The following is a 26,215-nucleotide window of genomic DNA, read 5'->3' as shown; positions in this document are numbered from 1 at the left end:
ATAGTCTGCTACTGTAATAAATCATTTCAAATAGAAAGTATCTGACTGAACTAACTTATGTGGCAGTTTTAACTTAGAAAGTATGGGCACTGTGTTTTCTTTTGGAGTTTTTGTCAGACATGGCACTGAACTGCAACATGCAGAAAGGCACTCATCACGTTTGAAAAGGTAGGACATCAGCTTTTCTCTCTGTAGCAACAAAGCTTTCACAACTTAGACCATTTACAGATAGAGCCACTTAAATGCACATCACTTGCTCTGCTGGATCACCCAAGTCAAAAACACAATCTCAGGAGCTCCATTTGAAGGGAGCATTAGGCACCTTAGTCAACCCATACCTGGATTTCCCAGTTGCATACATTCAGGACATGTGGGACCCTGGTGAATAGTAACTTTAGTGCAGCAGATGAGACTGCCTCTTCAAATGCAAGCAATCCAATCTAACTTGCACTCTCCCAGGCAGGCTAACCTCACTATGAATGAAGTAATGATTGGTAGCTACACTTGTATTGTTGATCACAGCTGCTCATTTGAAGGATGAAGGATGTAAGAGTGGCTTTAATATTTTTAATGGAACTGTGTTTTTGTATGCAAATGATGTGTGATTGCATGCAGTACGTGCATTTCTTTTTATAGAGCAGGACGTGTATATTCTCTACTGGATTTATATACTTAATACATGAATCCAGTAGACTAATAGAGTTATGCTCCTCTCATGTGTCTGATAGATAAACGACAGCCAGAAAACAATTACCTTACCTTATTTATTTATTTGTTGATTTACATTTCTACTGTGGCTGTCTCTATAAAATTTCCAGGTTGAGTATGAGGTTTTCTGTGGTTACCTTTTCCCTGAATGGCAGTTACGTGCTTCTATTTAAAATGCATCAATAAGTGCGAGCATATATTTACCGACACCAATTTAATGTTTGCCACTAGGTTCACTTTGATTCATCGTTGTAGCTGTAAAGCAAGCGGCGTCAGATGATGAAAAGTAGGCTGTCTTCTACTGTGAAATGCATTGACATGAGTAGATATATCTTGGTTAGAGTCACAATATTGATGAATCCATTTAATAAATTCTCCAGACCTTCATCTTGTTAAATTTAATGCAATCTCAACTTAGATTAGAATAAAACCTGCCTTCCCTTACAGTATGATATTCAGCTTTTGCATTTGAAAAACCCTGATTAAACATTATAATTTTGTGGTAGTGTTTAATCAGGGTTTTTCAATCAGGGTGTATCATTTTGTTGTACAACATACAGTTGTATTAAATCAGCAGGCAACTGTTATTTTTTTACTTTCTTTGTCATTTTCCTTCCCTAATTTTGCCATTTTTTTAATCACTTTGTATGTGTTAAGAAAAATATTATTACAATTTCCAAATATTTTCTATTTTTACTAATAAAATGATTTTTTTTTTCTGTACAAATATGCAGACAGCTGATGTTTTTGCAGATGAAAACTTCCGTGTAAAGCCTAAATCCAAATGCAGTTAACTGGATCTGGTATCTGAACAGTCACTCACCCTCTTGCGCAGGTTGTAAGTGAGCAGCAGGTTTCGAGAGAAGTGGTTTGAAAATGCTGTGTAGAACTCCAGCACCTTCTGCAGAGCGTCGCGTTTAATAACGTGGAGGTCGCAGTAGGTCAGAGCTCGGACATTGGCGCAGGACTGAGCCAGAGTCACCTCTTTCCAGAAAACATCCCCAAATACATCTCCCTTTCCTGCAGAGAGAGCACATCGCTTTATCTGTTAATTCATCAACAAGATCTGCTCTTCCAGGTAAAATGCACATGCAGTTTAATGCATATGGATTTGCTCTTAGTGGACACTTTGTTAGATACACCTGTTCAAGTGCCTGTTAATGTAGATTTCTACATTCCACTGTGTTGCTGCCAATTGCATGGCAGCAACGCAGAACATTTAGACGTGGTCAAGGCAACCCGCTGAAGCTCAAATGGAGTGTCAGAATGGAGAAGAAAGGTGATTTAAGTTACTTTGAACATGGCATGGTGCCAGAAGGACTGGTCTGAGTATTTCAGAAACTGCCGATCTACTGGGATTTTCCTGCACAACCATCTCTAGGGTTTACTTAAAAAGAGATAATATCCAATGAGTTCTCTGTTGATGCCAGAGGTTACAGGAGAATGGCCAAACTGCTTAGAGCTGATAGAAAGTGAACAGAAACTTAAATAACCACTTGTTACAACCAAGGTATGCCGATGAGTATCCTGCCTTGTCACTGCCACTGGTTCAGGCTGGTGGTGGCGGTGTAATTGTGTGGAGGATATTTTCTCACCACATGTTGGTCCCTTTAGCACCAACTGAGCCCCATATAAATACCACAGTCTATCTGAGTATTGTTGCTGATCATGTCCATCCCTTTATGACCACAGTATACCCATCTCCTGATGGCTGCCTCTAGCAGGCTGATGTGCCATGTCACAAAGCTAAAATCTCAAACTGGTTTCTTGAACACGACAATGTTACAACCAAGTGTTGTACCACTGTATTCAGATGACCTCTATAGTCACCAGATCTCAATCCAAGAGGGCACCTTTGGGATGTAGTGGAATGGGGATTCACATCATGGATGTGCAGCCAACAAATCTGCAGCAGCTGTGTGATGCTATCATGTCAATATGGACCAAAAAAGGAAGCCCAACCCAGAACTAACAAGGTGCACCTAAGGGTGAGTGTATATTCAATTCAATTCAATTCAATTTTATTTATATGTATGTAATCACAACAAACAGTCGCCTCAAAGTGCTTTGTATTGTGGGTAAAGACTCTACAATAATACAGAGAAAACCCAACGATCAAAATGACCCCCTATGAGCAAGCATTTGGCGACAGTGGGAAGGAAAAACTCCCTTTAAACAGGAAGAAACCTCCAGCAGAACCAGGCTCAGGGAGGGGCTGCTGCGACTGGTTGGGGCTGAGGGGAGAGAGACAGGACAAAAGACATTCTATGGAAGAGAGACAGAGATTAATAATAACTAATGATTAAATGCAGACTGAAGTATAAACAGAGTAAAAAGAGGTGAATAAAAAAAAAAAACAGTGCATCATGGGAACCTCCCAGCAGCCTAGGCCTATAGCAGCATAACTAAGGGATGGTTCAGGGTCAACTGATCCAACCCTATCTATAAGCTTTATCAAAAAGGCTAATCTTAAAAATAGAGAGGGTGTCTGTCTCCCGAATCCAAACTTGGAGCTGGTTCCACAGAAGAGGGGCCTGAAAGCTGAAGGCTCTGCCTCCCATTCTACTCTTAAGTATCCTAGGAACCACAAGTAAGCCAGCAGTCTGAGAGCGAAGTGCTCTATTGGGGTGATACGGTACTATGAGGTCTTTAAGATAAAATGGGGCCTGATTATTCAAGACCTTGTATGTGAGGAGAAGAATTTTAAATTCTATTCTAGATTCTATTCTATTCTATGATTTACATAACAGGGAGCCAATGAAGAGAAGCCAATATGGGAGAAATCTGCTCTCTTTCTAGTCCCCGTCAGTACTCTAGCTGCAGCATTTTGGATCAGCTGAAGGCTTTTCAGGGAGCTTTTAGGACAGCCTGATAATAATGAATTACAATAGTCCACCCTAGAAGTAATAAATGCATGAATTAGCTTTTCAGCATCACTCTGAGACAGGATGTTTCTAATTTTAGAAATATTGTGCAAATGCAAAAAAGTGGTCCTACATATTTGTTTAATATGTGCATTGAAGGACATATCCTGGTCAAAAATGACTCCAAGATTTCTCATAGTGTTACTGGAGGCCAAGGTAATACCATCCAGACTAAGTATCTGGTTCGACACCATGTTTCTAAGATTTGTGTGGTCGAGCACAAGAACGTTTTCTCTGAATTTAGAAGCAGGAAATTAGCCTTTATGTCTTTAAGACATTCCTGCAGTTTAACTAATTGATGTTCGTCATCTGGCTTCATGGATAGATAGAGCTGAGTATCATCTGCATAACAATGAAAAATTTATGCAATGCTTTCTAATAATACTGCCTAAGGGAAGCATGTTTAATGTAAATAAAATTGGTCCTAGGACAGAACCCTGTGGAACTCCATAATTAACCTTAGTGTGTGAAGAAGACTCCCCATTTACCTTTAATACCTATAGTATGCTCTAATCTCTATAATAAAATGTTATGGTCAACAGTATCAAAAGCTGCACAGAGACGAGTCCACTGTCAGAGGTCCTGAGAAGATAATTTGTAACCTTCACTAATGCTGTTTCTGTACTGCGATGAATTCTGAAACCTGACTGAAATATCTTCAAATAAACCGTTCCTCTGCAGATGATCAGTTAGCTGTTTTACAACTACTTTTTCAAGAATTTTTGAGAGAAAAGGAAGGTTGGAGATTGGCCTATAATTAGCTAAGAGAGGTGGATCAAGTGATGTTTTTTAAAGTAGCAGTTTAATTACAGCCACCTTGAAGGTCTGTGGTACATAGCCAACTAATAAAGACAGACTGATCATTTTTAAGATCGAAGCATCAATAAATGGAAAGACTTCTAATAAACATGTTGATGGATTGTAGGAAGTAACTATTGAAGTTAACTCAGAAAGATCAATTGGAGCGAAAGAGTCTAAAAAAATACCAGCAGTGCTGAAAGCAGCCGAACACGAAGATTAAAAAAAATTATTTTGAATAATTTTTTCTCTAATGTCTAAAATTTTATTTGTAGAGAAATTCATGAAGTCATTACTAGTTAAAGTGAAAGGAATACTCGGCTCTACAGAGCTCTGACTCTTTATCAGCCTGGCTACAGTGCTGAAAAGAAACCTGGGATTGTTCTTATTTTCTTCAATTAATGATGAGTATTAAGATGTCCTAGCTTTATGGGGGGCTTTTTTATAGAGCAACAAACTCTTTTTCCAGGCTAAATGAGCAAATTCTAAATTAGTGAGTTGACATTCCCTCTCTTGCTTACGGGTTATCTGCTTTAAGCTGCGTGTTTGTGAATTATACCACGGAGTCAGGCACTTTTGATTTGAGGCTTTCCTTTTCAGAGGAGCCACAGTATCCAAAGTCGTACGCAGTGCAGATGTAAAATTATTGACGAGATAATCGACCTCACTGGGAGCAGAGTTTAGGTAGCTGCTCTGCACTGTGTTGGCACATGGCACTGAAGAGCATAATAATGGAGGAATTAGATCCTTAAAGTTAGATACAGCACTTTCAGAACGACTTCTACTGTAGTAAAACCTATATGCCAAAGTTTTATCTATGAGCCCTATAAATGTGACAAAAGCTGTAGTTACTTGATGGCAGGTTTTAGAAAGTCCCCTTCCAGAATGACAGATGCTGCAGAACAGCTGGAACAAAATCCTGTTGTTCTTTTGAGGAGACTTGTATGTATATTTAAAACTGAACAAAGATAAAGCTAGATTTTTTTCTGTTCAAGGTAATGGCTTACAATGGATTTATTAACTATTAATAATATATGAATTATAGCTTTTAAACCTTTATAAAGAGTGTTAAATTACCTTTATAATCTAAAGCTCATTAGACCAACTCAGTAATTTATAACATCTGTCTTCTGTGACTCATGCACAGCACTTTTTTAAGTTAGAGAAGCTAAACATTACCATAAAATTACCTTGAACAAAGGTGTACTACGACTCAGCTTGTCATGAACTTTAACTCCAGGAAAGATTAATACATTTGTTTTGACTGAAATATCTTGTTATTTATATCATGAAAAGCATGCAGTGTATGAAAATTAATTTTTTAAGTGGCAAAAGCATAAATCGCGACCATACAGTATATGTTTATAGAGAGGTAAAAATAGCAGTAGTTGATTAAACCAGATGCTTTTCTTATTAGCAGATGTACTTTACGTGTTCTTTCTTTTTATTGTGCCATCAGTTTCCTAGGGAATTCAATGCAAAGAAACAATTTATTCATTACTTATAGGCTCTACTATAGTCATCACCCGGTTCAGTGGTTTCATGTTAACAGTATTTTGATTTATGGAAAGAGCAAAGAAGAAAGTTATTGACGGAAACCAGCCAAGGCCTACCAGAGAATGGCATCCATTATTCACTTAATGACTTACATAGCACATTAAAGGATGATGTTTTAACAAGAAAATGTTCTGCTAGAAAAATCTTCTACTATATTTGTTAAATATGATCAAATCTAGATGCAATGGAAGAAGAACTGGCTTCACTAACATGGGAAGTATCAAGGCAGTTAGCAATTGGTCCTTATCAATATTCATTAGGCGTAGATCATTACAGATGCTGATACTGCGCTTACTTTAATTAGGTCATGTATGGTCTCATGTACTGGCACAGGTCTCAGGTCAAAGCATCTATCATAACCACTGTGGGGAAAAATACTTTAGGAAATTAGTGGCCTTTGTAAAAATGTGTTTGCTAATAAATCACTCATGAGCAAGCAGACTGCAAATGTAATGATATTTACCCTCTTTTAGCTCTGCCTTTGGTTTCTAACAACTCCTCAGGGGAATACGTGGTTTTCCATTATGTTCACCATTTTTTATCTCAAGACGCTTAATATTAAAAGGAAAAGACCCTAAAACATTACAAAGAGAACTCCAACAATCCAGCAATCCCTCATGAGCAAGTCATTGGAAAATGTTACGTCCAGTATTTACTTTTTTGTTTCTACCAACTTCTAAGTGAAATACTCAGGTATGTGAAAATAATGCCATTTATTTATTTATTTGATGCTGTTCCGTTGGGTTTCCTGTGTTTGAAAAATGAATTTATAATTCTCAGGGGTGTCATATGGATACATATCGGATTACAGACTGAAACTGAAGACCTCTATTTTACAGATTTCATACAGTCAGCTCTAAGTAGGTGAAACATTTTCTATAAACCACTGAAAAGTCAATCCAGACAGCCATATCACATGTTCCCTAGAAATGAGTCTGTGGCACAGGTACTGATCATAACCTCTGATGACTGAAAGATCACAGGTGTTTCTGTTCATTCCTGTGTTATCATAACTTTACTTTAATTTGCATTTTCAATTTGGTTTAGTTACACCTAATTTCATTTGAGTTACAATAATACTGTACTGGCCATATTCTCATAGACATCCCAGACACCAATGCCTCCCTAGGCTGGCTGTGTTGACAAATTTGACCAAATATCGGAGACTAATTTCCGAGACGCTTATTAACCATACAATCTTATTCTAGCTAGTCTTTAAAGTGCACAACATCATTTTAATTAGGTTTATTAAGTGATTTTTCAGGTAACAAATTAACTTTTAGACCCTTGGACTTCACTCAGCTTGCACCACAAAACTGAAGTTTAAATAATATTTGTTATTGCAAATCTTCATTACTCCAGTTGTTTAAAGTTCTAATATCTTTTATTGATTTCACACAATATTTATTTATGGGGACAGACCTAAGTGGCTGTTCATGAAAAAAAATCTTAATATGAAAATGCAGTAAAATTGATGTACTCAAGATTATTACAATGCAGGTCCAAAGTAGGTGAGCTGACTGAATGGATTTCAGGGATAAAACTGAAAATACCGGACTTTATCTGACATGTTACTGCGAGGATTGTGTATCTGTGACAAACACATTCTTGTCCAAATCCTGAATCCATCACTCAGCAGAAAATGATCCCCAAACAGTTCAGCTTACACTGCAGACAGTGTTTGCAAAGTGCTGCGACAAACACACACACACACACACACACACACACACACACACACACACACACACACACACACACACACACACACACACACACACACAAAGGGAGGATTTAAATAAGTCTTTTAACGAAATTATTTTCTTGCTATGATGTTCAGAGAGAGCTGGAGGCCACTTTGACTCAAATTCCTCTATGCTATCATCCAGCTTTTTGGTATTGCTTTGCCTCCAAGATAATAAATTCAGATTAAAGATACTACTATAGATGCGTCTGAATCACACAGCCTCAAAAATCCAAAACTTTACAAGACAACTGAGCAGATCTGCAGCTGCTTCGACAGTGGATGAATGGGAAGCCGTGATCCTTCTCCCATTAATAAAAACTATGATTTCCACCATCAACTATGTATATTTCTATATTACGGTGAAAATATCTTCAAAAGGCCTGAAAGTATTGTCACATATACTGTAAATTTTCAGTGTAGTAAGTGCAGGCAAATTGTCGCTCATACACTCACAGCCACACCCTAACGTGTCGTCAGCTTGCGACTGCGGCTGTTAGTGAGTGAAGGAAGACAAAAAGTACGTCAAAGTAAACCGTGGGTGAACCACCACAAAATCATTTGTAACAACAAACCTAATAAGACACTTAAATCACCTTCACCCAGCTGGACATGCCCTGTTTGAAGACGCTAACTAAAGGAAAGGGGCTGAAGCTAAAGCTAACCAGAGCTCAGGGCCGTCCACAAGCCAGCAGCCTCAGTATGAGCAGTGAAAAGACCAAAGCAGTTAAGAAGAACATTATGGAGAAGGTTAAAAAAAGAGAACAGGGTTGATATCCTGCTATCTGGTGAGTTTATAAATATAACGAAAAATGAAGTACCTGACATTTATTTTGTTATATAACATCACCCTCCTAAAATAATGAACTATATTTAATAAAAATCATCATATTTTCAATATCTGGTTCTATTTTTTGTGGTTTCTGAAAAACCCAGAAAAAAATGACTTGGACCATTATTTTAGGAGGCTGACGATAAATCTGTTGCACCTGCTTTGGTTAAATCTGTCAGGTAAAGGTGGTAAAGGTGCAGCCAGTAGCAGAGCACTTTGTTTTCAGTTGTTTCAGTAAGACTAAGTAGGAGGTATTCTTTTTACTTTAAGTTGAATCCTTTATACACACTTAAGTGTAATCAAAAATTTTATGTGTGGTCTCAAACACATATATAAAGACAAATGTTGTGCAGAAAACTTGTTAAAAGTAAGGATTTTTTTTTAAACAAAAGAACTTTACTCACCTAAAATGGCCACTACCTCATCATCCTGAATGACCTCCAGTGATCCTGACACCACAAAACAGAGGCTGTCCACGCTTTCACCAGCGTGATAGATCAGGTCACCGGGGGCGCAGTGGATAGTCTGAAACTCCATGGCCAGTGCTCTGAGACACCCATCACTGGCCAGCCGGAAAGCTGGGTGCTCTTTAAAAACTTTGCGGTTGAGATGAACACAAATATCTGCTCTCATGTCCTTCGGACAAATCTGTAACACCTGGAAACAAATAAGAAAGAAGAGCTGATGATGCACACTACATGGACCACCACCACAGCTTGTCTTGTTTCACTAGTGTGACGTACATATAGGTGATCTGTTTACCTGGTTTGATGCATTAAGTGCATTTGGAACCATTAATCATCAGTAAGTGATTAAGGTTGATATGTGTGGGCTTATATACGAGGGAGTGATTCATTTGGTCCTAGCAGAATAGGCAGTGACTGCTTCGCTGAAATTATATAAAAGATCATTTCCAATGTTGCTTTGCCTTGTTAACAAATGTGAACAGAAAAAGGCCTACATATACTATATGGGCAAAGGGACTGGGTCACAGCTCTTAATCTTTGAATTCAGGTGTTTTCAGTCCCATTGCCACTGGTGTATAAAATGAAGCACTTGCCCATGCAGGCATTTTTGAAAGACCTGTCCTATAGCAGTTTTTTTAGGGCCTACTTCATTCTGATTTTTCATTGTTTAATAATGACACCATAAACAGAGGCTGCCCAGGCTGTTATTCAAACATATCACTGGTTAATAATAATAAGCTGAATAAAGTATGGTTTTTGATTCTTTATGGGCAGAGTCACATGTGATCATGTGATCACACCCATTTAATACTTCTATCAAAAAGGAGGGTATTCAATATGTTTATTATATAAGCTTTTTGTTGTTTTTAATAGAGTCTACTAAAATATCCATTTTAAAACATCACTTGACTTGAGTTCAGTTAATGAGCAAAATGCTTTTCATGTAAACAAACTGCAGACAGTAAAACCATAAACAGATGTACCTGTCTATAATTTTTCTTCATGACACTCCACATTTCAGTGGTCAGTGGTTAAGTGTATATAAACAGATGTTCTGCATCTGTACAGTGCTAAATGAGAAGACCGGAAAAGAAGACAGACTTAATGAGAGTTAAAAAAAAAAAAAATACAGCTCCTTAAGACTTAACTTAAGCTTATTGTTTAATGTGAAATCCATTGTAAATATTTTGCAGGTCCTTCTTAAATGGTGCGTGATATAATACACAGTATATGCCTCCCGTGAATTTCTGTAGTATCTGCCTCCATGTTTTTCATTAGTTCGTGTTATTGTTCTCAAAATATTAATTGGCACTGAAAAAAAAAAACAACAACCAACACTTATGCAGCAGATTAAAAAAAAAAATAGAGGTGAGAACAACTTCAGAAGCAGTCAGCTTATCTGTCGATTGGGACTAAATATGTGTCAGGTTTCACATGTGCTGCTACCAGCAGAGTCCAGTCACCTCTGCTGAGCGTCACTGAGTGGCAGCATGTCATTCCAAGTACACCTAATCAACAGGATGCCAGGCTGTCACAGGGTTCTGCCTTTAAAACATATCTCTTTGAAGATGAATGTCAAGCAGAGAGGGATTATGTGCCATGTTTAGACCCTTTAGTGTGGCCTGCAGTCAGACAAAGAAATGATACATAGATGCAGTGCAACCTCAACATAGAAAGGACAAGATAGCGGTGAGCATAAGATTCTTGTGGCCCCTGTAATAAAATCCCTGTGTCATTGTAGTTAAGACCCTAATTGGAGGTGAAATGATATAATAAATGGATTTAAATGAGATGCAGTGATATGAATGCTTTCTGGCTTGCAATCAACCAGAGTGGCACCATTTCAGTGTCTGTGCTTCCGGGTTTTAATGCTTAATTTGAACACACTCAGATTGTTTTAGCATCATGACAGAATGAGCACCAAAGTGGCATCTCTTTTTAGCAGGTTGATAAATGCTGCCCGAAAGTAAGTGGTTATATCATATAAACTACCCTATGTTTCTATAGTCTTAACATCTTGCTATTTGCACATTATTTAAAATCCCAAAATTAACAGACATCATATGTTAATAACAAGAAACAGGAAGGACAGGTAGCAGCTAAAAACTCAACGACAATCCATCAAACCGCTATAGCTCTACAGCTTCCTAATATTACAGTAAACTGTAGAACTGGAGTACAAACAGCACACGATTTTACAATGTTTCTGACTTCCAGATGATGTTTTAACTCACAGTTCATCAGGATGAAACAACAACCAAGTAAACAACCAGTAAAGGCATGCTGATGTACCTTTTCAGTGTCTATACCCCGCGACATGGACCAGGTGGAGGCGATATAGTCCATAACTCTTTCACTTAAGCCCTTGGGGACCTGGTAGAGCTTGAGGAAGTCCCGGACACTATTGAGCATCTCGTGATAACGATTCGTGTTGGCGTACATCTGCTGGAAAATCGTTGTCACGTTACCAAAAATGGTGGCGTAAAGAAGGGCTGGAGAAATATAGAGAAAATACAAAAGAATACATTAACAGAAAATCTGAAACATCAACAAAGACAGATCTAAAAATAGCAATGGGTGGGTTTTAAGAAGCTAATAAACATATCAATAAATCATTCATTCACAATTACATAAAAATCTCCAAAAGCTTAATTTACGATTATGATTATTTCTACACTGCAGAACAAATGTGCTTTAAGACTTAATATTGTTTTATGTGGCTTATACTTGAATTTATCACATGGGAAATTAACCATTACTACCTATGACTGCCTCCAGATACAATCAACAAAACTCACCAAAAGGAGAACTATAATTAGAGCTTCATTTTGAGCACATGCAACCATCCAGCCCCGTGCAGCTACATCCCACAACATAACATAATTTGTAATAGATGAATTAAATGAAAAGCAACGGAAGGAGAAGAGCTGAGCATCTCCGAGGTGGTTGGGTGGTTGAACTGGTGCAACAGCTGGCGTGTATGTGTGGATCAAAGCCATCAGATGTCTGCTCAGTGTGTGCACTGTTCTCCTGGCAGCGGAGCCCTAATTAGCCCTGCTAGAAGGGACGGAGAGGAAACATGCCAGCCACACATTTCAATTATCCTCAGATGATGACAGTAACCTGAGCAATTGTTTGTGTATGTTTGTTTATTTCACGGCGCACAATCAAAGGGGTGAAAAACCACATGGGGAATAATACTAATTAAAAAGCACTCAAAACTCCTCCTGGGTGAGGATAACCATAACTTCAGTTTTAGTAGTACTGCAATGTTATTAATAGTACATAGTTTATACCATCTTAGCTGCTTATACAACTCAGAACATATGAGGAAGAGAAGCAAAGTACACCTTGGATATGTCAGTATTGCTCATTTGCAGGAATGAACGCCAGTAGATAAAAAAGAAAATCTGTGTCCAAAGGTAATAAAAATCTCCCAGTCTCCATCTTGCATAAATGTAATCTCTCCAAACTCTCTCCAGACAATCAAGACAATCACAGGGGAGGAAGTAGAACTCAAGGCAAGAGACAAGAAAATACAAACTTTCAAAGTAAAACGTGAAAAATAAAGAACAGAGCTAAAGGCAGCAGGATTTGGGCTTACCAACGTAACTTCAGGGTTAACTCTGGGGTTTCAATATTACGAAAGCAGTTCACTTCTTACTGGGACCCATGACCACTGTAAGCTATGCTGCAGACCTAACCTGCTCAAGAAGCAGGTTATGTTCCACATTAGAGAGCAACAGGTACAGTATGACATCTCTATCTACTGAACAATCAATTGTCTAATAACGAGTGTCCCCTTTACTGGAAGAGCCCTTGGACCTTGGTGTGTGGACAGTGTGTCAGGTGAGCATCATAAATAAATATTTTTGGACACAACTTTATTCCTTGGTTTTTGTCTTTTTATATTTTTTTCTTTTCTTGCTCTCAGACCCTTAACCACCACCAGGGCTACAGTTGAAAGGCCAAGGCATAAACTCATAAATATATAATGGAATAACAACTGTAATCATCAGATTCTCCCATTTTTTAATGAAAGTGTTTTAATGAAAATTTCTTAATAACAGAGCTGTGATATTGGCAAGTCTGTTAGCTTGCATGGTCAGCATTCTTTCCCAGCTTCAAATAGGCTAAACTTTATTAATATAGTATGTCTTTTCTAGTTTTACTGACCAAAGCAGTTCACACACATTCAAGCATCACTTTTAGTATTATACTACAGTGCTTTTCCTCTCGTGTAGACTCACGCTGCTGCTTTCATTCTGTATTTTCTGTTTAATCTCTTCATATTTGTGTATTTTTATAGTTTTATCTTTAAATGAGCTGCTCTGCTGCCAGTAGACTTATCCATGTTTGTGACTGGTCACATGCTACCAGCACCAACACATTTATGTGCATATAACTCAACTGAAAATCCCTGGCTTAATTCATTTAGTTGATAATTACCTTTGTGTGACTGCTTAGTTTGACTGTCAATGTTGGAGTAAGTGAAGCTAGATAATGTGAAGATTTCATGGATATGTTAAACTTGCTTCATAGTACGTGGACCAGGACGCAAAGGAAGACAAACTAAACAAAAAACAGAGTCAAAAAATACAACAATACAAAAATCTAAAGCATAAACACTAGGAGGAAAAAAAGAATAAAAAGACAAAGCAGGACATCCCAAAACTCAAACTCAAATTAAGATATTCACGGGGAAAACTCAAATGCACAAAAACATAAGACTCAATATTATAAACTAAAGATCCAAAACAACAACCAAGGAGCAATGCCAGAGTCCATGATGTGTGACTAACCAGAGGTCTAAGCAGGGGAGTCAAAGTCATTTTAGTTCATGAGCCTCATACTTGCCATCAAGTGGGCCAGACCAGCAAAACTACAGAGCAACCTATGTAATACCTCCAAATTCCCTTAATTTTGTTGTCTCTTATTAGTAAAGTCACTGGCCAGCTGGGGCCTTTCTGTGTGTTCATATTCTGTGTGCCTGCATGGGGTTTTCTCCAAGAACTGTTGCTTTTTCACACCATCCAATGACATCCATATTAAATTAATTGGTAATTCTAAATTGGCATTAGGTCAGTGATTGTTTGTCTCACTGTGTTTTCCCCATGATGGATGGGCAACCCGTCCAGAGTATACTTTGCCTCTTGCCAGCTGGGATAGATTCCAGCCGCCCACAGACCCTAAATTTGATAAGCAGTTAACAAACTGTATAGATGGATGGATGTTTATTGCAACACAATGCTTCCTCATGCAAAATAAAGGAATACTGGAATTTTCACACTTTGCCATCCATCCAGTTGGCCACATTTTTCCTTTTTTTTTCTGGTCCACACGCCATATGTGTGACACCCCTGATCTAAGCCAATTAATTAAGTTGAAGCAAAGTCCAAAAATGGAAACCACCAGACAGCAACATCTACTGTATATAGGAAGATAGGCAAGGAGCATATCGAGGTACAGTACAGACAGTATGACAATCATCTTCTTTCAAAAGGAGATGATTGTTTAATGATGATTTAACAATTGCCAAAGTTTGGCATGACTGCTTCGTCGAGCCTGAGCACAGATGGCAATGCTGATGTCTCTGATAAGCAGAGAATGCTGTATCAAAGGAAACTCAATCGGTCCCTGCAGAGCGAAGCTTCATCTAGCTCCCAACAGCTCTTTACTTGCTGACGTACGCAACTTCATCACACAGCACTCGCCATCCAACAGCTGGCTTGTTTGAAGGTAGTTAAAAGACAGTTGTCAGAAACTCAAGCCCCTGGCCAACAGTTGCTATAGAAACAGGACATATGTATAATGCCCCCCCCTGCCTCCCTCTTCCTTTTCCCCATGCCATCCCGCAATCCCTCGTCACACTGTGATCTTCTTCTGCCAGCACAGATCCAGTGCTGCTGGTAAAAATAGAACAGTATCAGGGCATCTATATTTCATAGAGAACAGCCATGGACTACACTAGATTGCATCTACTACTGAATCCTCCTGAGGCTGTCTGATTTTAGATATTTGTGCTTTAAGATTATTTTGTAACTCGCAATGAAAAATTTAGACAAAGACAAGATGAGTTTTGCCAATTCCCACAAGAGTGTATTCATAAAACCAGAGCAGCCCAAAAGTATGGGGAGGTGAATCTTCCTCTAAGTTTCAGGGTTGAGATTGTGGCTTAGAAAAGTACAGTGGAGGTGAGGAGTGATTGCAGAGGGATCGGAGGGAACGCTGCACTAAATTGATCTGGCAGTGTCAGTTATTGCTCCGAGGTGTTGCTCTCCGTGTGCAGTCGCACATAATGGCACCGCGCTGTGGCATACACTGCTTTATGAGCCACACAAGCAGGAGATAGCTTATAAATATTGAGATGTGGAAAGAAGGGCACACTGTGAAAACCTGCCTCATTTAGCAGTTTGCATGTTTTTGTTTAAATGAGGGGCAAGACTCAAATTTTAATCCAGTCATTGTTAGTTGTTTAAAGAAAAACTAGCAAATTAGACCACACTTGGTGACATACAGATGTACTTGTTTCACTGCACCATATGTTTTTTTAATAATGGTACAGCCTGTGAGACATTGCCATCTTCTTCACTGTTCCAGCTGTGTTGTTTTTTTCCTGAGGCATTTCACAAATACGCCTCAGAAATTCTTAATAATTCAGCACAACTGAACAGCACAATGAGGTAATGAGCCTCACTTAGGCAGGACACTGATCTGTATATGCCAACGCATTAAAATGGTCTGACCTGAAACTGACAGAAGAGCTGATAGGAATGAAAAAAAAAACAACTCAGAGCTTTCTGTTTTACATTGTCTACATATCTCATACATAATAATCATTATATCAATATGTTTTGTTTGGATTTAGCAGCTGTTATATAAGACTGTTAAAGCACTCGTGCAGAAGCCCAATTCAAACCTGTCCACATCTCTGATTCTTTTTCAGCAATTCACATTATTCACTGACAACTGGGCCAATTAGAGCGCTGAAGGACTGAGATCAAGCACCCAGGAACAGAGCAGAGATGTGAGGTGATTTTTGGTATGATGACCAAACCTTGTTAGTGAAACTTCCATGTTCATTACAAGATGCACTCTGGCCCCCCCAAAAATAACTCTCTCCTACACACAGTGACTGTAAATAAGCAAAACAAACCCAACAAAAAGCCGCTTCGTATTATTCATATTATGAAAATTTTATTCAAATCCAATTGAATACATATTGTCTGATAAGTCTTGAGTAACGATTCTATTGTTCAAATGAAGGAGATGCCATTTATAATCTGATGTCCAGTTTTGATGTCCCTTGTGACCAGATGGCAACCATCTGGTAAGCACCAGTTGTGAGGGGAAAAATATGTATTCCCCATCTGGTTGGCAAGTGTTTGCTAGCAGTCACTGTGAAATAAACTAAGTCCCAGTAAAAAGTAAATAAAGTTTAGCTTAAAGCTAGCAGACTAATGGACAGTTAGCATGTTCATGAGCTCAGATGCTACTAGGATAATAAAATGATTAGGCTTTAACAGATCAATTTATCCCTTTTAAATGCTGGTGATGGTTGAATTTCTATGAGAACATAGTTCTGGAAGCTGCTTAAGTGTCAAAAAGGAAAACTCAAAAGGTCAGATCAATCAGTCACTGCTAAAGGTAAAACAACAATGCATCACTTATAAAACAATGTCAGCCTTTTTAGTCGTTAAGCAAAAATCAAAGAGCAATTTAATCTAATGGTCAGTCTACTGATGATGAAAAATGCTCCCAGAGAGGTCAAAGGTTATTTTCTTTTGAAAATGCATATTCCGCCCCATTCCAAATTCACAAATGTCATGCAATTTTAAAACTGAATCAACAAGTCATATTAATTTTATACTATGTAACATTACTGATGAGGTCTGTATGAATCAAGTGGAAACTGATGTATACACACTAAAAATGAAGCCAATGTGGAAGTGCCAAAACCAGCAGTTCCTCTAGTGGCCATTTGCCACTTTTTAAAATACCAAACTTTACAGCATAAAACTTTACATCTTGTCTAAATATTGTAACTTCTGGCTCCAAATCACAAACATGGTGGTGGCCAAAACGCTAATGTTCAAACCAAACTAAACCAACAGCTTCATGTTTTATACAACCTATGGTACAAATGTCCATTCATAAATGTAAATTTCCCCATTTGAAGTCAGCATACAAAAAAGAAAATAAGGCATTTATAAACTAGACTGACTATAGAAATAGTTGCTCTTTGGGAATGAAGAGGATGATTCCCATACTGAGATATGGTATAGAGTGACATTCTGTCAAATCTATTTTTATATATATATATGTATATATATATATATATATATGTATATATATATATATATATATATATATATATATATATATATATATACACACACATATACACACACACTGCACATTAGGCAGTGAAAGTATCATTCAAATACAGTACAGGTACATGATACTGTAAATGAAATAAGAAGTGCAGCCAGCAGTGAACTATATTCAATCTGAGCACATTCAAGGTAACAGGAGAGGTAGAAAGATTGCTTAGCTAATCATCTGTGTTACTTACTGAATTTCAATAAGTCTATTCATAATTCACTTCTTCACCACCTCAGAGGATTTGGCTTTAAAGAGCATAGATGGACTTATGATTTAACTTGTATGTGATAGATTCCCGGGACAATAAAACACTTCTACTCACATCCAATCATCATCATGGCCACTGCAAAGATTTTCTCTCCGTCTGTCGTCGGGGCGATGTTACCAAAGCCTATACTTGTCAGGCTGGTCATGGTGAAGTACAAAGAAGTAATGTAGACAGAGTCGTTATTAGGGCCTCCGTCCCAATTCCCTGAGCTGGTGTTGTAGTAGTATGGTGTGCCCACTGTCTCAGCCAGGATGTAGAGCCAGCTGTCCTTGCGAATGATGTTGGTTTCCTCATCAATAACCTCGTAAAAACCAATGCTGTACCTGAAGTGCAGAGGATCAATCATGTATTTCATATTGCAGTTCATACTTAATTGCTTATTAAATTCTACTAGGCAATAGCTGTAGTTATAAACTGAATATTAAGTCTTAAACAAGGCATGCAAATGCTTCTAGAGATGCTTTTTGATGCCATGACATGGAACAGAAAGACTTCTTTTATCAATGTATCACTCCAGACAGAAGCCTTTTCACATTTTGTCTATTTTTTTTCCTTTGACACATGTTCTAAAGCAAAATCTCCCAGACAGCTGCTTGAGTTACAAAAATATCCCACTGTTTATTACTTTTTAATGGTACCAATAATGATTTTTCAGCCTACCTCCTGTCACTGTGTGCTTTCTAGCTCCAAAAATTCATAAAAACCAAGAGACCCCATATATTTATTAAAAAAATAAATAAAAAAAAATGGGCGGTCTATTGTTTTAAAAAAATATATATATATATAAAAACCTGCTGATTTATTTCAACTAAGCCTACATCAAATCTATTTTCCTGCAATGAATTTCTGCTGTCAACAGGTCTTTCTGATGAGCAATGTGAAATAACTTTTTATTGACTGTTTATGCTTGTGCATTGCTTATCAGAAGTACAGACTGTAGATTCAAGACAATGAGTTAACAACTGGAGAAGTTTCCCCAGAGATGAAATATATGTGTAAAGTTAGTGGTTTTCAGTTAGTTGTCCTGCTTTATGAGAATGTGTTTAAATGGTGAAACATATACTTGGACTGATTTTTTTCTTTGCATTTTATATTAACCTGTCTATGATTCTGCAGTAATACACACACACTCCCAGGCCACGTCTTTAGTTATACCTTGCTAGTACAGTGTTGGACCCCCTTTGCCTTCAGAACTGCCTTAATTCTTTTTGGCATAGATCGAACAAGATCCTGGAAGCATTCCTCAGAGATTTCGGTCCATATTGATATGATGGTATCACACTGCTGCTGTAGATTTGTTACTGCACAGCCATGATGCAAAGGTCCCACTCCACCACATCCCAAAGGTGCTCTACTAGACTGAAATCTGATGACTGTGTAGGCCTTTTGAGTACAGTAAATGCATCTTCAAGAACCTAGTCTGAGATCTTATTTTTGTGACCTAGTGTGTGATCCTGCTGGAAGAAGCCATCAGAAGATGAGGGATGGTCACAAAGGGATGGACATGGTCAGCAGCAATACTCAGGAATGCTGTGGCATTTTAAACTATACTTAACTGGTACCAACTGCTACAATTGGGCCCAAAGTGTGCTAAGAAAATATTCAATTACACCACCACCACCAGCCTGAACTATTGAACTATTTGAATGATGACGCCAGCCTAGCTCATCAGAGCAACATTTTTCCAATCTTCAACTGTTCAGTTTTGGTGACACCGCGTGAACTGTAGCCTCAGTTTCCCATTCTTAGCTGGCAGGAGTGGCACCTGGTGTGATCTTCTGCTGCTGTAGCCCATCTGCTTCGAGGTTTGACTTGTGTATTCACAGATACTTTTCTACATACTTTTGTTGCAATGAAAGGTGATTTGAGTCATTGTTGCCTTCCTATCAACTTAAGGCAGTCTGCCCATTCTCCTCTGACCTCTCACATCAACAAGGCATTTTTGCTCAGAGAACTGCTGCACACTGGATATTTTCTGTTTTTCTGACCATTCTCTGTAAATGCTAGAGATGTTTGCAGCAGCTTCTGAAATACTCACATCAGCCGTCTGGCACCAATAACCATGCCCATTGGCTGATTTGATATTTGCATTAATGAGCAAATGAGCAGATGTATCTAACAAAGTGGCTTGTGGCTGGTGAATGTACAGTAATTCATTTAGTCTGGGAAGTTTCAGAAAATTGGGGACAAAGAGCTTAGCCTAGCTCATTTAAAAAAAAAAAAAACTATTTTGGAACTGTGTTTTAGTTTTAAACTGTAACTATAAATGTGCACAAATTCACTTTAAATTCAAAGAACTGAACTCTGAATTTTGTAGATTAAGTGAAAAAGGCAATCAGCTTAAAATGCAGCTGACTGAGTTGACTATTTATGTGTAAGATCTTGAAGATACCTAGTTTCTTACAGAAAGCTCCAGAGATGGAAAAATAACCCCAGTGATGCAACATACACTGTTTTCATTCTTTCCTTCTGTTTTGGGTTTCTCTGTGGAAAATTATAGAATGCATTTCCCTTCATCTAACTGTATCATCTGAATATTTTTTTATATAGCCCCGAGGAAGCAAAACTCAATCGTTTTTGTTATTGTATAGCAGGATTATGACTTTCTTATTTACAGCCTTGGTGTTCGTGTCATGCTGCAACCACCTCCATTTTTCCATGTTAAAAAAAAGTGACAGCAAAAAGGAAAGAGGGAGGCGACGGCTGTTGCTGCTGCCATCTCACTTGATGATGTTTTAACTTTTCTCAAGTCTGCAACACGGCTCAGCATGTGACCATGGCAACCACAGAAACCACTTGGAGGGAAACGATACGGGAGCTATTTTTACTGGAATTACTGTCTACTTCAGTCTATCAAGTTTGATTACACTGTCTGAATCCAAAAACAACGTTTATGACACTGGTTATGGCCTCTATTTGAAATCTTACATCTATGTTAATATATGTAGTTAAATAGTTATAAGGGTTTTTCATAAGATCTCTTATGAAAATGACATCTATGAAGGAGAAAAGCTATTGCTCCTCATGAACTGTCAAACAAATCCTCTGTATTTATGCATGCAGGATATTAACTTGTCATGATGGGTTCTGTCAGTCACTCCGCATGTGTAAGACATTCTTATAAACATAATAAATCAAGCACAGCACACAATGGAAAGTTAATGCTTCCGCCACACTTGCCCCCTGTAGAGCAGAAGATCTGATTAGACTTTGGAGGCCTTTGCTCCATAAATTTGCATATTAATGGTAGAAAATAACTAATTCCCTTGAAGCCACAATAATTCTTTCTGGCTTTAAAGTGTGGGAAAAACAGCCAGTTTAAAATGTGTGAAAACAAGGATGTTGACAAAAACTAACTGGTAATTAATGACCTCATTAACTTAGACAGTGATCTTGTTTATATTAATTAGCTGAGCTGTTAATGCATCCCGAAATGTGGCCGTCAATCAGAACGTATTATGCAATCCTTAAGTACAAGTACAGTAATGCCTAAAATGTAACGATTACCTGTTTAAACAATTTTAGGAATTCCTGGTCCTAAAATTGGTTTTACTGTATCCTGGTTTAACTGTGTAAGAGCAAGCTGTAGGATTCTTAATAAAAAGACTTGAACATACCAAATGCAGGCCAGCCAGTGAGCAGCCAATCCAAAAACACACACGAGCAGCACCAGGACCGCTGCCCCGTACTCAATGTAGTGATCCAGTTTACGGGCGACTCGACCCAGACGGAGAAGCCGGACAACCTTAAGTGAGCTGAATAGACTGCTGATGCCCTAAAACAGGATTGAAGTACATAAAACAGAGGCAGATATCAGAGATGACATTTAAAGATGACAAAAAGTTGAATTCATATAATTTTAAGTCAACCACTTGTGTATCATATCCAGCACTTGAAGGTATCTACCACAATGTTGCTGCGTTAACAAAAAGTCTGCTGTTTTAGAAGCGCTGTTTATAAGAACTGTAAAAAATTAAAAATGCATTATACCATTATATTATGTACTTGTTCACATCTATAAATTCCCTGTGGTGTAAGATGTAAGCAATGCTTCGATGCGGAGGTTCCTGTTTAGTTTTTGTAGTTCGACGGTCACGTACCAAAAAGTGCAGTAACAGTTTACAAAAAACAGCTCCATATGGTACCTTACCTTTAAGTTGTAATCAAATTTAAGTTTTTGTCAGCAGTTACTACCCTTAAGATATTTATAGAAATTTAATTGCAGCTGTGCTGTACTGCCACTTATGTGATTATTACATTGCTTACAACTACATTGTAACATATTCACAATTTTAATCCATCTGTTAAATGTTAACTTCCATTTATAAATGTTATTAATACAAATTAATACTATTGTTGTATTCAAAAGTATTAGTCTACTTTTTTGTTTTAGTTAAGCTGCAGGTGAAAATATCTTTTCATGTTTTTGCCATTTTATTTTGCTCTTAAGTGTATGTTTTATCTGTGACATGTCTATGACTTCCTTGTGATAATGCTGCAATTTCCCACTGCTGGATTTTAAAAAGTCCATTAAGTAAAACGTATTTAAAATATTACATATTATTTTCCCCTCATAGTTTACATAATTTTTATTCATTTAAACTTTAGATTTGTTCAAATGTTTCTGGCATCACCACTTCAGAAGGTGAAAAAAAAAATCTGTCAAATTTTAGTGACATAATAGCCAAAACAAAAGCATCAGCAAATTTTTTTATTTCCCCTACAAAAGTTGACCAAACTTACTTTGCGCCCATATTTTTCTTTGGTCATCTATGCCAAACCTATAGTGACTCTCTGCCCCATCAGCAGCAGCCCCCACTGTTTGAGAACCACTGGTGTAAGGTGATAAATCCTGATTAACAAACTGCTTTTAATCTTTCAAATATGTAAAAGTAGCAGGGGAAATATATGCATTGACACTGTGATCTATTCTGAATTCTCTGTAATGGTATAGCAGAATGCTATGAGAGAAAAATAAATACTTAGATACATTTTAAAGAATAAATGATTGTTTAAGAACCATAACATAACAGCAAACACAAAGTACACAAATAAGATGGCGAATAACAAAAGACGCAAAGCATCTGCTCGGTCGATTTTAAAAACGTTTAAGTGAAATGGGATGAAATTTTACAACTTCCTTCACTTACATAACCAGCAGATACATGTCTGCTCAGCTTAACTATGCTGAAGCACCATCAGTGATTCAGAGAGACAGCTGCAATCCTATCAGTCTGCTCTGCAGTTCAGTGCTAGTGTTATTGTGTGTGCGCACGTTCAGATATTGATTTTGCTAATGTGCTGTGGTCTGCAATGCCAGTACAACTGCAGCGCTCACTGTCATTTGATCTGATCTAGCTGCCTGCCAGACACCTCAGCTTCTCTGAAATCACTTTACAGCTCTGAGCTCTGACATGATTTAATTATCAGAGCAATCGTGCTTCTGCTGAACATTCTACAAGCATAAGTTGGAAGAAAAGTTTGCCAGTGAAGAGATATGAGAGAGATTTAATCAAAGGAAAAGCTAGTGGATGTGCTTATTTGCCTTTTTGAGGAGATGCAGTTAGATTATATTATCATGTCTGCACACTAAATATGGCAGTAGAGCCACACTTCCAAAATACACCTACTCGCACCTTTAAAGCTCTGACACAGAATATCTTGTTTGTTTAAATTAGATTTGATTTGTGGCTTTACCAGGAGTAATAACATTTTGTGATGGATTTACACTGCCTCATAAAATATGTACTAACATGCTGGAGGCTATGTTGTAAACCAATATGCCATTTGTGGACTGGAAGGGGACAGCGATTGGCTGTTTGTGATGCTACTGGAGTTTGGTGAAAGTGAAGCTAGCACTGTGGAAATTAAGTAAAACCTCTGAGTACTTGTTTCCTTTTCAGTAACACTAAAAGTAACAATTAGAGTGCACTTGGTACCAAAACAGCACATCTTTTTATTACAAAACACTCTCCCAACTAGGTTCCTATGGTCTTTAAATTTTTATTTACATTTATTTTTATTTATTCCTTTTGGTCTTTTACTTTTTCCTGAATTTTCCTGCAGCAACTTTTGATATAATATCATTCAGCAAATTTAGGCAAAGAGCCTTTTATTTTATTTCTGCCAGTCTGCAGGCTAAGAATGACCTTAACCTGCAGACTGGCAGAATTTTAGCCTTAAACTCAACATTGGTTAAGTTAGCCAGTTAAGAAATGGAAGTTATCAGAGATGGCTAACAGAAAGAGGTGGCTCTCATAATGTATATCACTCTATGTCCAAAACAGCCTGTGTTAAAAGATATTTTTAATTCCACAATGATTCTTATGTTGAAATTTTAACTGTAGTCAGTTTGTCATAAATGACTGCTAATGTGAGGACTCAATCTGCTCTCATGCAATTTTAATAATGCTCATTTTTAAATATTGTAGAAGACAATCTTTAGCTGGGAAAAAAGAAAACACGCATCTCATTTCTTATTTTGACATTTCATGCATTTCTGCTCCTGGTGCCGGTTCCATATTCTCGTTGAGCACTCGTGAAGATTGTGTAACTACTGTTGGAGACTTTAACATAATGTTTTATTGTGTAAATGCGTGTCTACAAGTAAAATAGAAACACATTCTATGATATTCTAATCAAACTGAAGCCTACTTGAGTGACAGCTCGGTGGTTCCAATTCTTCCCATCACGTTCCATGCATGAACACAGGCAGAAGAAGATGGGGGGGGAGCCATGCAAACAGAATGAAGGGATAAAAAGAAGAAAAACAAAAAATACGAAGCACAAGTAAGAGAAAAGATACTTGATCATTGATAAGCGATGAATAAACACATTTTTTAAAAATAAATCAACATTTAATAATCAAATGAACGAAAACACAAAAGAACATTTTTATCTGCTTTTTAAAGTGTATCCAGTGCAAAGCATGCTTTATTATTTCAAGCTACTTGCAACACGAGGTGGTCCATTTAGTGTAGTTTTGGGTTATCACTCATTTAAAAACAAATCAGTCTTTCAAATTGCCGAGAATAACTTTGACAGCGGCTCCCTGTTAATGATCTTCTTTTCCCTATTTGGGAACCTGTTGGGGAAAACAGCCATCAAAGTTATTCATGTCAGTCGTTAAGGTCTACAGCAGCAGCAGCAGCAAGATGTTTCTGCACCGGTTTAATAACACAGGCGATTGTTTGCTCGCTCTCATTTACCCTTGCCATGGATTGCCTCAAAGCAATTTGGAACAAATTGGAGTCACTGAGTTGTTGCAGAAACACATTGGAAGATGATCCTGGGATTGCCATCATGGCTTTGACGCCAATGCATCCATTGCCTTATCACATTTGATCCTTACAGTAGATGCATACAAGTATTAAGCTGCACTGTTTTGTGTAAGGCTACAACAAATAATTATCTTCAACTCCAGTAGAATTTTTAAAAATGAATTTAACGGTATCTGTCAAGGCTGTAAAACAGTAAGTCTAAGGTAATCCAGTGAATAGCCTGTTTTTCTCTGGCACGCAGTGAAATCTATAAAAAAAATATTTAATGTATAATTATATTCAACTGACAGAACCACTGACCTTTGAATACCTGACATATTGGTGTGATAAACACCTTAAATGAATAATAATGACCTAAATGAGTAATTATTTCAATGGATAAAGGCAACACTCTATCCTTGGCAGCATAACAAGCAAATAATCTCTTTTCAATGGATTTGAAAAGAGACAAAAACAAACATAATATATGTTACAGGATAAACCCAGCAACACCTAACAAGTAGTGTTCAGCTGCCAAAGCCACATCATATAATTTTCCACAGATTTAGCAGCCACTTCATTGGAATGACACCTGGCTTCCTTTCAAGTATGCACTGAGCATGCTCAGTTTATAGTATACTGCAAAGACTACACCGTGGCCATGATTCTGTGTCTCTCTAGACAACTGTATACTGTACGATCAAAAAAAAGAACACATGAATGCATGCAACTACATATTTTATCAGTTTTTGATGGTTGTTTTAAAGTTGCTGAGAGTTGACTGTCTATATAATTTACCCAAACTTAAAATGTACCTCTTTAGCCTGGCTTTTGTTATTTTATATGACTTTATGACTCGTTCCAGATATTTTATGTCCCGTCATCTGTAAAGAACTTTAAATTGCATTAACCTGCAGGGCGCCTATGGAGTTTGGATCCCCAGTAATGCTGTGCAACAGTTATCCTATGACACCACTGCTTCCACTTCCCTGGGTATGCTGGGCCCTCTTGGGTCTCAGTTATGCAAATTTGATCATCAGAAGCCTCTTACAGGCATTTGCTCACCCTCCAATTTGTTGTGGCCACAAGTTCTGACTTGACTGCACAGACACGCCACCCAATGCACCAAAAATACTCGATCGTGATTTCCGCAGCTGTCTGGTGTACTTGTACGCAACTGAGTATAATCCCAGCCTGAGTGAGGCTCCAATTTGTTTTGGAAACAACACACATTCCTGTGAATGCTCTATCTCAATTATCAATGCATGAAAAACTG

At 37.7% G+C, this 26,215-nt stretch overlaps 1 protein-coding gene across 2 annotated transcripts in view; it reads right to left on the bottom strand.

Moving 5' to 3' along the window:
• kcnh1a (potassium voltage-gated channel, subfamily H (eag-related), member 1a) overlaps positions 1–26,215 on the bottom strand; it is a 49,459-nt gene that overhangs the window by 3,061 nt on the left and 20,183 nt on the right. For both annotated transcript variants that reach the window (XM_030747991.1, XM_030747992.1), the window contains exons 7-11: positions 21,298–21,455; positions 17,735–18,003; positions 11,320–11,519; positions 8,965–9,217; positions 1,532–1,728 (exon numbers count right to left, since the gene is read on the bottom strand). In XM_030747991.1, the coding sequence (XP_030603851.1) occupies positions 1,532–1,728; positions 8,965–9,217; positions 11,320–11,519; positions 17,735–18,003; positions 21,298–21,455 (1,077 nt within the window). The remainder of the gene's footprint in view (positions 1–1,531; positions 1,729–8,964; positions 9,218–11,319; positions 11,520–17,734; positions 18,004–21,297; positions 21,456–26,215) is intronic.

This window comes from Archocentrus centrarchus, chromosome 15 (assembly GCF_007364275.1).
Source record: "Archocentrus centrarchus isolate MPI-CPG fArcCen1 chromosome 15, fArcCen1, whole genome shotgun sequence".
In the NCBI taxonomy this organism is placed as follows: Eukaryota; Metazoa; Chordata; class Actinopteri; order Cichliformes; family Cichlidae; genus Archocentrus; species Archocentrus centrarchus.
The sequence above is the reverse complement of the archived record's forward strand: the minus strand, read 5'-3'. Positions and strand labels throughout refer to the sequence as shown.